Raw genomic sequence first — 16,130 nt, 5'->3', positions numbered from 1 at the left:
TTAGGCACTGGTGGGGAGGGTTAGGTTTAGGGTACGGAAAGGTTAGGTTTAGGCACTGGGGAGGGGGGTTAGGTTTAGGCACCGGGGAGGGAGGGGTAGGGGTAAGGGTTAGCATTAGCGAATTTACCTGTTAGTGTCGGGATTGCGACTGTCGGGTTGCCGCTGTTGGTATTCTGACAGCCAGCATCCCGTACCCAACCGTATCCCGTACCCATCTTCTTCATATTGCTTTTTGTTTGTTTTTCAGTAGAGACAGACATTTTCTTTCTTTGCTAGCATATGGTGATAATTTATTTATTAAGTATGCTATATAGAAAAAAAGGTAAAGTTAGGTATATATGTACATTTTTAGGATTAGGACTTTTGGGACTTTTACATAGTTTAGGTAAACCCTTTAGATATGTTACCAGCAAACTATCCTAGGTACAGCAACATTAAATGTTTTTTTTTATCTTACCTTGCACTACAATAACATCACAGGATTCCCCTATCAAATAAGGAAGCAGCAGATGGTGGTTAATTTGTGCACTGTGTGCTGTGCAGAGCTAAATAATCTGTTATATAACCTGGGTTCCCACATAGGGCTCATTGTGCACTGAATGGCCCCAGACTACTCTAGGGTCATTCCATGTGACTCACATTACATTTCATGTTAATTTTTAGAAGTTTAAATGCACCACACACAAAAATCAAGCTGAAATTCAACATTTTAAAAATAGGACACTAATATATAGGGTAGGTAGTCAAAATTAATGCTTGGAAGCAAAATAAAATATACACTATTATACAAATATAAATATAAATATAATATAAAATATAAATATAAATATAAATATACAAATATACAAATATACAGTCAGGTCCATAAATATTGGGACATTGACAGAATTTTCAGATTTTGGCCTCTATTCACCACCACAATGGTTTTGAAATGAAACAAACAAGATGTGCTTTAACTGCAGACTTTCAGATTTAATTTGAGGGTAATTACATCCAAATCGGGTGAACGGTGTAGGAATTACAACAGTTTCAATATGTGCCTCCCACTTTTTAAGGGGCCAAAAGTAATGGGACTATCAACTCAAAAGCTATTTCATGGACAGGTGTGGCTATTCCATCGTGATTTCATTATCAATTAAGCAGGTAAAAGGTCTGGAGTTGATTCTAGGTGTGACATTTGCATTTGGAATCAGTTGCTGTCAACTCTCAATATGAGATCCAAAGAGCTGTCACTCTCAGTGAAGCAAGCCATCATTAGGCTGAAAAATCAAAACAAACCCATCAGAGAGATAGCAAAAACATTAGGTGTGGCCAAATCAACTGTTTGGAACATTCTTAAAAAGAAAGAAAGAATGCAACGGAGAGCTCAGCAACACCAAAACACCCGGAAGACCATGGAAAACAACTGTGGTGGATGACAAAAGAATTATTTCCCTGGTGAAGAAAAACCCCTTCACAACAGTTGGCCAAATCAAGAAAACTCTCCAGGAGGTAGATGTATATGTGTCAAAGTCAACATTCAAGAGAAGACTTCACAAGAGTGAATATAGAGGGTTCACCACAAGATGCAAACCATTGGTGATCCACAAAAACAGAAAGACCAGATTAGAGTTTGCCAAACAACATCTAAAAAAGCCATTACAGTTCTGGAACAACATTCTATTGACAGATGAGACAAAGATCAACTTGTACAAGAGTAATGGGAAGAGAAGAGAAGGAAAGGAACTGCTCATGATCCAAAACATACCACCTCATCAGTGAAGCATGGTGGTGGTAGTGTCATGGCGTGGGCATGTATGGCTGCCAATGAAACTGGTTCCCTTGTAATTATTGATGATGTGACTGCTGACAAAAGCAGCAGAATGAATTCTGAAGTGTTTCGGGCAATATTATATGCTATTATTCAGTCAAATGCTTCAGAACTCATTGGACAGCACTTCACAGTGCAGATGGACAATGACCCGAAGCATACTGCAAAAGCAACCAAAGAGTTTCTTAAGGCTAAAAAGTGGAATGTTATGCAATGGCCAAGTCAATCCCCTGACCTGAATCCGATTGAGCATGCATTTCACTTGATGAAGACAAAACTGAAGGGAAAATGCCCCAAGAACAAGCAGGAACTGAAGACATTTGCAGTAGAGGCCTGGCAGAGCATCACCAGGGATGAAACCCAGCGTCTGGTGATGTCTATGCATTCCAGACTTCAGGTTGTAATTGCCTGCAAAGGATTTGCAACAAAGTATTAAAAAGTGAAAGTTAGATTTAGGATTGTTTAGTTTGTCCCATTACTTTTGGCCCCTTAAAAAGTGGGAGGCACATATAGAAACCGTTGTAAGTCCTACACCGTTCACCTGATTTGGATGTAATTACCCTCAAATTAAATCTGAAAGTCTGCAGGTAAATCACATCTTGTTTGTTTCATTTCAAAGCCATTGTGGTGGTGAATAGAGGACATAATATGAAAATTCAGTCAATGTCCCAATATTTATGGACTTGACTGTATACTAGTAGTTAATTTAATTGTTTATATTGTGTGACTTATGTTATAACAGAATGGACATAGGAACTGAGGGGACTAATATATTTATTTAAACCTGCTCTCCTAATTATTTTTACAATATAATTGTTATACTATACACTTATAAGACCCTAAACTTATGATTGACACACAAACAAAAAACTGAATGTTAACCAAACTATACTTAAAATCAATTTTGACATGTGACTCATAATACATACAAATTTAACTTACGTTACATTTCTGGACCCAGTCAAAGGGCTCTGATACAAATTACTCAAACCTGTAGAATCCACATGAATTATTAATGTAGGCCTGTTTATCTTCCTGATTAACTGTGAAGATGTATAAAATATTTAATCTGGTGATGATGGCCATTTCCAGTTGCTGCAAGCTTGTCCCATTGTGCTCACTAAGTATTCACCATCTCTTATGTCCTTAATCTCACCTGGGTAACTCTTTCCAACATATTCAACATAGGACTAGTCACCAACGTTAAGTACATCATCTGAAGTTACTGAGACAGTTACATTAAGTTCATCAGTAGAAAGAAATGATGTTGAAAATGTCTTGGCATCTACTGTGATACAATTTAATTTTCATGTATTGTGTCCAATATTTCATGGAATGACCCACTACCCGATTCCCCAAATTATTTAACATATTTCTAAGTGTGCTCTTCTTTGCAATATATATATATATATATATATATATATATATATATATATATATATATATATATATACATATATAATTATTTAATTTTAACTATTTTTTGACAATGTTGATTTTTTTTCTGCTTGTTTTTATTTATTAAATGGTACCGGAAGTCTGGGCTTGCAGTGCATATGTGTGAACCACTTGCATAGAGTGAACTGGCCAGCAAAGTCTCTTTTTACTGCTGCTGGCCAGTATCACCATGAAGCTGAGTAGCCCGAGTGACATTTTTTGCTGAACATTGGTGATACATTTTCTATCGCTGCAATAAGCAGCAACAGAAAATCTTTGCTATTGCATAAAAGATAAATAGAACTGATAGAACCATTAAGAATTTTTACAATTGTCTCAACGTATTCACTTTACTTACAGAGCAGAAAAGTGTATGTTCCAGGAGAAAATCCTGGCAGTTTTGGAAAATAATATTTAGTTATATAAAATCTTCTCCCGTGCTCTCTTCAGTCTGGATTGGGACCGGCACTGCTAGGGTGACCAGCAGAGTAGGGTGTAGAATAGTAGTAGAGCTATAATCTGCTCTGTGCCACCCATGCAGACCAGGAAGAAGCTGAATGCCCAGAATGCCCCACGGACTCCCCAAGCATCTCACTATGCTGTAGGGTGCTGGTCCAGGCATTTTCTAAATAGCTGCAGGTTGCTGTGTGCTACAGATTGCCCACTGCTGGTCTAGAGCTGAGATTTCTAACATGTATTTATTTGCGGAGCTGTGGTAATGAAAGCGATTAACTCCTGAAACTAATTTTATTTTTCTTATCTTCTTATTTTCTCAGTGCATCCCAATGTCAGCCAGGGTTGCCAAGGGGGATGTGCCACATGTTCTGATTACAATGGCTGCATGACATGTAAGCCAAGACTGTTTTTTGCTCTTGTAAGGAACGGTATGAAGCAAGTTGGGGTTTGTCTTTCCTCATGTCCAAATGGATACTACGGGATACGTTCTCCGGGAGATAATGAGTGTAAAAGTAAGTGACACAGAAGAAACATGAAATTATGAGTCCAATACTATTCCAATATACTGTAATGTATGAGTGCAATATAATATGACATGATATTCATTTTATATAGATATTATTTTATAACACAGCATAAGGGCGCGTATCCACTAAACGAGAAAAATGAGTGATTGAACGATTATGACATCGTTATCATTCAATCGTTCATTAATCATTCAGTAAAATGCTGGCAACGACCAGCGATGCACATTCCCACTGGTCGTTGTCGACATTTTTCATTGCCTGAACATGCAGGCCTACCTGTCGGTATTGACAGGTTGCGCATGTTTGGGGATGATGGAGGGGGTCAGCACTGAACGACATATCGTTCAGTGTGGGCACATTATCCACTGCACAGGATGGTGAACGATTGAACGATTACATTGTTGTAATTGTACAGTCGTTCTACACTCATGTAGTGGATATGCACCTTAAGACTACAGAAGATATACCCAATAGCGGTGTGTGATCATTTCTGGTATCCAGGAATACAAAAAATTAACACTATCGTGTAGATTTACTAAAACTTCTAAAAGAGAATAGTGGAGGTGTTATCTGTAGCAGCCAATTAGATTATAGCCTTCGTTAATCTAGTACAATCTAGAAAATGATAACTATTATGTGATTCATTGTTTTGGGCAATGCCTTCATGCTTTCTCTTATGGTGGGTACACACTATACAGATATATCTGCAGATGATGGTTGTTCATACACACTGAACAACCATCATCTGTGCCTGCCCGCATGTCCCGGCGACCAGCGGGCGTGTCAGAGGTGTGTCCAGGTGGGTGGGGTCATGTCCCGCCCCCCTCCTTGCTGCTGCCACTGTGTGTGTACGGGTGGTCTGCCGACCGCCCCGTACACACCTGCCGATGGACAGATATACAGTATCTGCAGACATATCTGTCCATCGCCTGTGCAGCACAGCCAATGTGATATGTCGGTGAACGCCGGCGTTCACCAACATACCACGGGTACACACTGCCCGACGGGCAGCAGATACATTGGCCGATCAATTGATAGGCCTATGTATCTGTCAGTGTGTACCCAGCTTTAGACATTTTAGTAAATCTACCCCTATGTGAACAATTAGTAAATTTTAAATGGTTCGGTTAGTCTTTAATTGGATAAGTCATAGATACAACATGTCATCGTTAGGACTTATTGGTGTCTGCTCTGTGTTTTTAGGATGTAAAGCTGACTGTGAAACATGTTTCAACAAAAGCTTCTGCACAAAATGTAAAGGTGGATTTTATTTGCACAGTGGGAAGTGTCTCGACACATGTCCAGATGGGTTTGAGAACAATAACGACAGCATGGAATGCAATACTATTGGTGAGTATGACTTAAGATAGGTACACATTATAAGATTATCTGTCCAATCAGGCTGGTAGGAACAATAATCTGGTAATATATCGGAGCAGTTATAATCGACCATTTGTTCCCAAACACTGGAAAATGGACAAAAACATTTGGTCAGACAAACTGGTTAAATGAGTTTAATTTAAGCAACTACTTGAAGCTAAATGAGATTTTAAAAAAATGCGATTAACTTGAATCAATGTAATATATTATTATTTGCAAATATGATCTACAAAAATGATTATCAAATAACAATGTAAAAGTTTACAGTTCACTTTGATATTATTCAGTGACAGCTCAGCAGTTACTTACCTGTCACCAGCATATCAGGTGTTATCCCTCTTGAAGTACACATGTACAGGAGGTACAGCTGCTGTCTGTGGTTGGGTATATCAAACATTAGTCATTTTTACTTACTGGCCACCTGTATAGTCACAGTCTATGCAGTGCAGCTGGGAAGTAACAATGGCTTATGGTCTATCTAACCCACAGGTTCTCAAACTCGGCCCTCGGGACTCCAAACAGTGCATGTTTTCCATGTCTCCTCACAGAATCACAAGTGAAATAATTAACCCACTTGTGAATCTCTTAAAATGTGTCAGTGAGTCATGAATACACCTGTGTACCTGCTACGTGACCTGGAATATGTGACCTGTGTGGGGTCCTGAAGACCGAGTTTGAGAACCACTGATCTAACCAATTACAGCAGAAGTGTAATCTCCTGTATTGTTAGGTTGAGCTGAGCTTCTATCGCCTTACAAAGAGTCAGTCTGCTCTAATGTTATAACCTGTAGCACATATATAATGAAAGCACAAGCCATACAAAAAACATACAATAATATAGAATGAAAATAAAAAATACAGTTGGAATTAAAAGAAAGGGTGTGACCATTGGTATAACTATACTGTTCCCGCATCTTCTTTTTATTTATAATTTATAATTGCCAGCAACTGTTTATGTTGGGCTCAAATAACCCAGTTTAGTTATTTATAGTTAGTGAATTTTCAAAAATAGTGAGAAAATTTGCCTTGCCAGGTTTCATATTTGTTGTTTCAGTAATTTGTTTTTATTTATTATTAGTTGTATAATTGATAAATTGATTATTTACATAATTTATATTGTTTAAAAATTATTTAATCTTAAAATTAATAATTAATATTATATTAATTCATATTATATAAGTAAAGTTTTTTTAATGCTATTTTCTCACACTTATAGGGAGACAAAGCAAGTTGTAAAGCAAGGGGTGCAATTATTTTTTTGCATTCAGTGTAAAACATCCCCCTACCTCTAATTTAAATATCTCTGCATCTTTTAAATCTACCCACCGTCAGTGCAATATGGATTTTACCAAGGTGCAAAGTTACTTGCTCTTTTTTGCTTTGCTCCCAACTCACTTATATACATACTGAAATGCATCCATATCTAGATTTTAGTGTATCTTACTAGGTGGAGGCTTGCAGGAATGCATAAATTGAGTATAGTAATGGGAAGTAAAGGTAAGTGTAGCAAACCCTCTCGAAAGCAACCTAATGAAACTTAAATGCATCCAGAGGACCGCAATTTAACATAGGCACAATGCTAATAAATAAAGTACTATAAGCTGGTTGTCAGTGCGCAAATAGCTAATCAAAAGCAGCTGGGGTTGTCATCATCATCATGATCAACACATATCTTTACACTTGGCCTCCTGTACCTACAGAAGTTACACCTGCTAAGAATGGTGTATCAGCTTCCATTTCACCTTAGCATAAGGGGCCACAAGACACAAGTTATGCTCAACTGTAAGGAAATATGTTTACCTCAGGAAAATGGATGCACAGACAACTCTAAATGAAAAGCACACCGTATTCAATTGAATAGTATCGTCTTTCCACATTATATCTACTCTATGGATTAAGGGGGAGATGAACTAAGCCTTGAAAAGTGATAAAGTGGAGAGTGATAAAGTACTTATCAATCAGCTCCTAACAGGCTGTGTTTGAAAAATGGTAGTTAGGAGCTGATTGGTTGGCACTTTATCACTCTCTACTTTATCACTTTTCAAGGCTTAGTACATCTCCCCCAAAATATGAAGTAATATTAAGCATTTTCTGTAACCATTATTGACTTCAAATAAGATATTACGTCACTAATATAACTTTAGTATGGTAGAAAATATAATCTGTTCATGTCTTGTTCCTACAGTGCATTGTGTAGTCGGGGAGTGGAGTCCATGGAGCCCATGTACAAAGGGGGTAAAAACCTGTGGCTTTAGACGGGGCAATGAAACAAGAACTCGAGAGACACTGAAACACCCCTCACCACATGGCACACCATGCCAACCAACAGCCGAGACAAGGAAATGTATAGTGCAGAAAAAGAAATGCTCGAGACGGTAATATTTCTCTTAAAACCTTTAAATAATATTTATATTATTTTAAATGAATATCTGCTCAAAGTGAAATGGGATATTTTGCAAATAATTATACATTAGTGTAGATGACAAAATAGAGATGACCTATATATGAGACTGTTATAACATTTACTGTAAAATATAAGGATATTAGAAGGCACCAAGGAGCTTTGTACCAGTTTTAAGCGACAACACCAAAGTCTTAGTGCTTTTATACAGGTGATTTTTAAGCTTTTGATCATATAGTACGGAGTATATTATTTTTAGAATAGGGAAGTTTAAATAAGGAACAATAAAAGTTTTTTTGCATAAACTGATATATCAGGTGCATTTTAACAGTTAGACATTCTTGTAAATACATTTCTACAACAAATCATCTTTAACTGTATCATACATGGTACAATGTGTACCCACCGAAGGGACTGACGATCCCAGGGCTGACATATCGGACAGTCCCTACACACGGGGCGATCTGGTCTGCTCGACCGCCCGATATGCTGCCCCCCTCTCGCATACCGCTGCATGGGATCATCAGTCATTTCGCATGATCTCTTGAACATGCAGAAAGATCAGGCTAAGCAACTGACGACCCCATGGGAGCGTACAATGCACAGTATAGTGCATACACACGGAACGATATTGCTGATTCATCATTTCGATCCGTCGGATCGTTAGCAATATCGTTCCGTGTGTAGGGGCCTTTACTTACTTTTAAATTGTTATCTTTGGGAGATCCAGATAGCCATTTAGATTCAGCTTGAAGGGTGTGTAGCACAGAGAATTGCGTTATCCTGCTGTGGAATTCCATAAAGGGCATCTTCAAGCTCTTGGATCTTTTCCCTTTTCAAACGGGAAGTGGGTAGCATTTCAAAGGTTGGGAGTCTGGGAGAGCTCCCTGAAATTCTGGAGTCTCCTGGACATTTGGAAACAAATTCTAGAGACATTTATTCAACTGTTGATATATCTTTATCAGACAGTGTAGGTCTGGTGGATAGTGTGAGCAAGCGACTAAATAGAACATAGTTAATTGCTATCTGTTAACATAAAAGTTTCCACTCCTGGCCTTGATAGTTGTATTTTAGGTTTATATTTCTGCCAATCTACATTCATATAGTACTAGAGGGAAAAAGTCTGTTTTTTAAGAACTAAAAAGATAAGCTGTCTGAATGATTTATTCATTTTATTATAACATGCATCAGTCAAGGTGTTCAACATGCCGGAATTTTTAAAACAAAGTTGTTAATTCCCATATACTGCCCTGATTCAGAAAGCAATCCTTATATTAGAGTGTCTGTGTGGCAGGACTGGGTGGGAGAGCAATGTTACATGCAATGTTTGTGAAATTACGAGGCAGGAGGATTTGATAAGTATGCAGTTGGCTTTCTCTCACTGTGTTTTATCATACTTTGATTGGAGTTCAAAAATATGCTGAGGAAAAATTCACAAAACCATGCATCAAGATTAGAGTAAATGTTACTTTAGCTGGAGATAATGTAATATAATACCAAGGGGCTTAAAATATTAAGTGTTAAATTCCCTTCTCATCCACCCACTCACACTCTTCACAGACACAATCTGATGTAGCACAGATAGGCAACAGACTCACTATCGCATTTAATGATGTGCTCAATGATAATAGTGAACTAATCCACTTTATGCAGCAATATTTTTTTCCTGTCAATGAAGAGAGCCATCTCTATTGCAGAAGTGAGTGATTTTTCATGAGGTGTTCTGAAAATTGCTCCATTACTGAATTTGGAGGGTGACCTTATCCTTGTCAATTTTGTGCACTTTGATATAATTCTATGGATGAAATAGGTACTTCAGGTAACAGTAGTTTACATAATATACCCATGGTATGCACTGTGCTATCATCATCTCCCATAATGCTCTGCACTTGTTTCCATATTTCTGGAATATTTAACAAATGGTAACTTATAAACTATTCCAGATTCCTTCAGGCCAGGTCCCTTCTTCTCTGACACACCTAATCTTTCCTAAGACATCGGCCTCACACATTTTCCAGTGCTAAATATATAATCGTATTAACACAACAACTAATGTACAACACATGTAATTGCTATATTATATTTTTAAGTAATCACTGAAAACAAGAAAGACAAAGCTTAAAGGATAATTCTAAGGGGCCTAAGTGGTTTGGTTGAGTTCTTCTTCATACCCCTACTGTACAGAAATCATTTGGTCCCTACTGTACTGAACTTACACGTGATCACACCTCAACTGTCACTTCAGAAACTCAAAATGCAAGTTGGGTGTATGCACAGTACAATAAATGTAATGCAATGCTAATTTTTACTTGGCACAAATGGGTTCCTATTTATTATTATTATTATTATTATTATTATTATTATTATTATTATTATTATTATTATGTGGTGATTACATATATTTACTATTTGTGCTTATTGTAGCAATACAAAATCAGATATTGCCTCAATTAACCAATAAAATATCGCCACAGAGCTCAAGTGATAGTGCATAAGAGCAGTGCCATAACAGGGCAGCAGTGTGGCCTATGCTGATCCCGCCCTCTAAAACCATGACTTCTTGGCTAAGGGTGGGGCCACTGGCTCTAGGAAGTACCACACTACCTGAAGAGCAGTGATGTGTGGTAAGGTCAATGGCTGGGGAGGCACCCATGCCTACCCTGACCGCACGTCCCTGCTAAAGAGTCTTAAGGACTCCCGGGCAGCCCCACAGGCTGCAGGGTGTCTGCCTGGAGCATCCCCTGGATGCTATGGGCGGCTATGAATGTCACTACTGGCTGCAGAGTGCCATTCTGTTTTTTCTGGAGAAAGGGCTTTTCTCTAATTAACATATAGACACAATCATTTTATATCCAACAGTAATCAGGTCTTAAGAAACGACTTTACCAATATAATCCATATGCTATAAGTAAACTGTATAGTAGAGTGTATATGGGGCTTACTGTTACTGAAGCTCTTGCCATCTTTTATGGGATGTTTGAAGCTATTCATGATAAGTAGGGCAAACCCAATAACATTATAGACTAATGAATCAGTATGGTTAGCCAACTGAAGAGGGCAAGAGCTGCCGAAGAGGTAAGTGTTATGTAGGTATTATGGCATACTAATGAGTTTCACAGACTTATTTAGCTTTGCTGCTATACTAAACAGCTACAGTTGTGAATGAAACTATCATAAATTAGCACATAACTGTAAACTGCTTTCTAATATTTCATGCCGAACCTCAGTGTAGGGGGTAAATTTAGTAAGTGGTGGATTTGATGTCAATTTGAAAGCAACAGGACCAAAGAGGACATGAACTCCTTCATTTTGTAAGTAATAAATGGGTCAACGAGGGTTGTGCCAGGGCAGCCTTGCTGGGACCTGTAGTCCACCTGTATAGAACAATATTATTTAACCATTTATTACATTATTACCTCCAAACCCAAATCCCTGGGTACAGGGAGATTTATTGGGGGGTACCCACTCCCCTTAGGAGTCCAGCCCTGGGCTGACTAGTAGAAGGCTGGTTGCCATTATGGCAAGGGGACCCCATGCTTAATGTCCCCCAGCTATAGCATCAGCTGCCCCAGCTGGTTCATCCTAGTGCTGGTTATTGGAAAATAGGGGGGACCCCCACATCATTTTACCCCCTTATTTTTCAATACCAGCCTAGGCTCAGAAGCACTGAGCTGGTTAATTATTTGGGGAGGACCTCACACCGTTTTTATAAAAAATTATTTGGTCCATTATTTGGGGTGGGTTTGCCGTCGGTTTTGCAGCAGGTTCAGAACCCACAGCATAGTAAATCTGGGGTTTCTGTTCTCCTAACATTGATACTGAGCCAATGTTCTATTGTGTTATAAAGTCTGAATTTTCTGCGGACTTGGAACCTATCGGATTTGGCTATAGTAAATAGGTATATGTGTGGTGGGTTTGCAATCCGCTGATTGCAGCAGATTGCTAACCCGCAGGGGATCCCCAAAAAAAACAAATCCAATGCTTAGTAAATTTACCCCTATGGGGTCAATCCCATTAGGTGCGATTTGGGTTCTGTGAGCCGTTTTCACGATGAACTTGCACTGCAAATTTAATTTGCAATTCAATTCCAAACTTGCATTGCTATTTCAGAGGAAAGTCATGTTATTTGTGTGCAGCCCCCTGAGCAGAGTAATAGGTAGGGAAAATCTTTATTGTATGGTAAAAATGTCCGTACACAGGGCCTGATTCAGACCCGCTCGCAAGCAGGTCGATGGTGGCCCAGTGCGCACGTGCGGCGTGCGCACTGCGAGTGCGCGAGCCCCAGAGAGAGTGCAAAAAGCACTCACTCTGTGGCTCACTACAAAAGGGGCAGCTGTCGATGTTGATCGACAGCTCGCCCCATTTTGTAGGCGTGGCCGGGGGGGTGGCTTCACAAACGGAGGCGTTCCCAAGCGAACGCCTGCCGTTTGTGGGCAGCCCCACTGACATCACCAGTGATGTCAGTGAGAGAGCTTCCGGCTCTATTAGAGCCAGAAGCTGTCTGGGGCTTGCGGCCACGAAACCCTACCATAAGGGTCTCATCGCAAGCCCGATGGTCGCGATGGTCTTGACCATCATGACCATCATCCTGGTCGCTCACAATAGCTGTGGGTGGTCACACACAGCTATGCGAGCGGCCTCTGAATCAGGCCCACAGTGCAAAACCTCTGGTACAGACCTCCCAATGAATAATCATGTAGGGGAACTCCTGCTATCTCAGTTGTCACTTTTTTGGGGCTAGGATGGTTTCCCCACTTTTTCATGCTCTTCTCCCAGGTAATTTTTTTGTAGAAAAGCCTGCAACCTTGCCACAACTACAGCGAATTAGCATTTCTAATTGGATCTCACATTTTTTCAGTTGCCGCATTCATGCGATGTACTGTATGCAAGTGACATTAAACAAACTAACTTTTGTAAACTCGCACCTAAATGGATTGAGTGTCTAAGGGGTATATTTACTAAAGTGAGGGTTTTTAGAAGTGGAGATATTGCCCATAACAACCAGTTTCTAGCTATTATATTCTAGAAGGTGCTATATAAATGTTAAGTAGAATGTTATTAGTTGCTATGGGCAACATCTCTACTTCTAAAAGCCAGCACTTTAGTAAATATACCCCTAAATGTCAATCTTGATATCTGTCTTAATCAGCATAATTATTTAGCTAAGAAATCATATTAAATAATTTAATAATTAGTAGAGCTGTCAAAAAAATTAGATCTTAGCAGTAGATGCTGAAATCATGAGGATCATGTTGTTTTGGATAGATGTATATTAAATGGGATACTGAAATGCCAGTTGGCATGTATCATAATTGTTTTTCAGAATGATAGAACCATGGAGGGTATAATATTGTGCAGATTAGAAGTGGAGCATTAATGGTGGTAAAAGGCCTTAATATATGCACACAGCAATGACAAGAATAAAAGGTGGAACAATGGGAAGTACAGTACTTGGTTTCTATAAAGAGATTATATATTGGTATGTATGAAATATCCCCCACTGATCATATAGGTGGCAAGTGAAAATAGACAGATCTGTCCACTAAGTGGGAAGGCTGAAGACTGGATAGCAATCAAATTAAATTCATACTTTTACTAGCATTTTAATGCTAGTAAATAGAAATGGGGATGGAACCTATTTGCTATGGTGACCAGTACCACCTTTGAGTGGAAGCATCTTTGAAGTTGCAGCATCTCTTGGACAGAGCCTGTTCTATGTACTTGCCTTCACTGCACTAATGTGCATTTAGCTGCAATAACCTCTGTAAATGGGTTAATGTGGCTAATTTAATAAACCCCTATATCTCTGCAGTTTATATCTGCCCCACCTGCAGTGCAACTTTGTTTTGCCAAGGTTCGATTTTGCTCTAATTATTTTTTTGCCTTGCTCCCTACCCTGCACCAGTCCCTTAATGTATGCATTTTCAGGGTTAATGTGAATGTGGTAGAAAACATTTAAACAAGTATAGTGAGTAGTAGAGCAGAAACATGGAAAAATAGTGGATAAAAGGCGAATAGCCCTGATGTACATAGTGTTGTGTAGGAAATGGTTAAGGACATGTGAGCATCATATTACAAAGACAAAGTTCAAATTACTGTAGAATAGAGTATTATCCAGAAAGATGACATATTTGAAGGTACAGCATTGTGCATGACAGGGAACATAGATGATTGTAGTGTTCTTTAGAATGGATAAAGTGGAGAATTAGGGCATATGTATCAAAGCTTGCTGTGAGATAAAATTGTGAAATATATATCACCAACCAATTAGCTCCAAACTATCATTTCTTAAACACAGCCTGCAAAATGTAAGTTAGAAGCTGATGGGTTGGTGATATATATCTCACAATTTTATCTCTCATCAAGCTTTGATACATATGCCCCTTAGTCCGTAAGAATATGGAGAATAAGTTACAGTATTTGTACAGTGCTTCCTTATGACTACAGTATTGTTGACAAATAATGGTGGAAAAGAAGGGCGATACATTGATGGAGTATTTTGAAGAAAGATGGAGCATTTTTGGGTATAGTTTTGAGGAGGAGGATATAATAGTGTTTGTTGCAGCACTGTGCAGAAGAAGTTGTTGAATATTGCTGAGTCTAGTATAGAGAACCATCATTTCAGTAGAGGGGAGAAGAGAGTTGGAGTATTAATGTAAAGAAACCTCACTTACAGTATTATACGGTTTAATTGCATCCAGTTGAACGGACGTAGTTGCTACCATATCAACTTCCTTGGATTAAAAATAAATAATTCACTGTTATTAAAATACATTTCTTGAAATATAGTGATTGATCTAAGGCTTGACTGTTATCTGTTTGTAAAAATATCCCACATGCGTCATCTAGCTGCTTAGTATAATAATATCATATGTCTACGTGGAAAAGACAGAAACTACAAACATTAATTTATTTTAAAAATAAAAATGTTTAACTTACAAAATCAACAGGAAAATTAGTCCCTAATCTCACAGTTTATTCACAGTGGAAATAAATGAGTTCTGGTATATTTCCGGTTACTTTATCAAGTATGACAGTATAAACAAAAGCAAGGCAGTGTCAAACACTCATAAGTGTAGGAGTATTTAAAGGTATTTAAAATATGTTGTTGCAGAATTGACAAGTGACATTTTAACAGTATATGCAAACAAAATGGAATAGTCAGTGTTTTGTGCATATACTGTAATAAACAAGGTTCACAGCAAGAGGACACATTGATCAGTGAAAAAACAAATATATAACCCTGTGTGGTGTATCAAACACTAATCAGGGTCAGAATGCCTTGTAAAGCAGCCTGCAGAAAATGTTAGTAACATAGCTGAGAGGCGTGTGTTTTATGTGTTAAAGACACTAGTCTGGTTAATGACCTTACTGTGTGATCATTCCCCAGGCCCCTTAGATTCCAAAATTAACTTGAAACTAATTACGGTTTCCTGATGTTTATATATTACATATACTACAAGGTCAACAGTTAGTATTTAAGAATACTTTGCGTCGACATTCTATTTTTGCACTCTGTGGCTTTACTGTTATGAGGCATTTGAGTTAAAAATAGATTTTTTTCTGTATAAATATTTTGTCCAGTGTTTTGACTATACCTTTTCAATTACTTATAGGTCTTTAATAACATTTTACCTAAGCATAGACTATAATTTAATTTGCAGACTTTGTAGGCTAGCCACACAACTGAATCAAAATGGCCCATCATACATTTTAGCACCTAATTATCATGCTGATAATATGAATTTGGAGATGGCGGTCAAGAACATATGACCTAGAAGCTTAAAGTCCACAGGGGACTTAAAACTGCGGCTGCTATCAATTGTGCAGTTGGATCTCCTAAACCATACGTACTTTTTCAGAGTACCATTGTAACAAAAAATAATAATAAAAGGTTGTGGTGCTCAATGATTTCAAAAATGTTTAATGCATTTCTCCTCTATACTACACTGTCTGCTTTTTCACTGATTCTATTCTTTGCTAGTAGAGCCAGAGCTCCACCAATATATTTCAAATATTGTCACAGTTAAAAAATATAAAATAGAGAGCAAGTACACATAAATGCAGCAAATGAAAAAAGGAGAGGTGGGAGAGTCTGTGGCAGATACAGTATATTCCT

The 16,130-nt window shown here is 38.2% G+C and overlaps 1 protein-coding gene across 1 annotated transcript in view; it reads left to right on the top strand.

The window, feature by feature from the left end:
• The window catches only part of RSPO3 (R-spondin 3), a 100,271-nt gene that overhangs the window by 56,538 nt on the left and 27,603 nt on the right, over window positions 1-16,130 (top strand). Inside the window, exons 2-4 of the mRNA XM_088443061.1 lie at window positions 4,024-4,215; window positions 5,434-5,580; window positions 7,796-7,985. Coding sequence (XP_088299187.1) covers window positions 4,024-4,215; window positions 5,434-5,580; window positions 7,796-7,985 — 529 coding nt within the window. The remainder of the gene's footprint in view (window positions 1-4,023; window positions 4,216-5,433; window positions 5,581-7,795; window positions 7,986-16,130) is intronic.

Source organism: Taudactylus pleione, unplaced genomic scaffold, assembly GCF_031769625.1.
Source record: "Taudactylus pleione unplaced genomic scaffold, aTauple2 ptg000326l, whole genome shotgun sequence".
Classification (NCBI taxonomy): domain Eukaryota; kingdom Metazoa; phylum Chordata; class Amphibia; order Anura; family Myobatrachidae; genus Taudactylus; species Taudactylus pleione.
The sequence above is the reverse complement of the archived record's forward strand: the minus strand, read 5'-3'. Positions and strand labels throughout refer to the sequence as shown.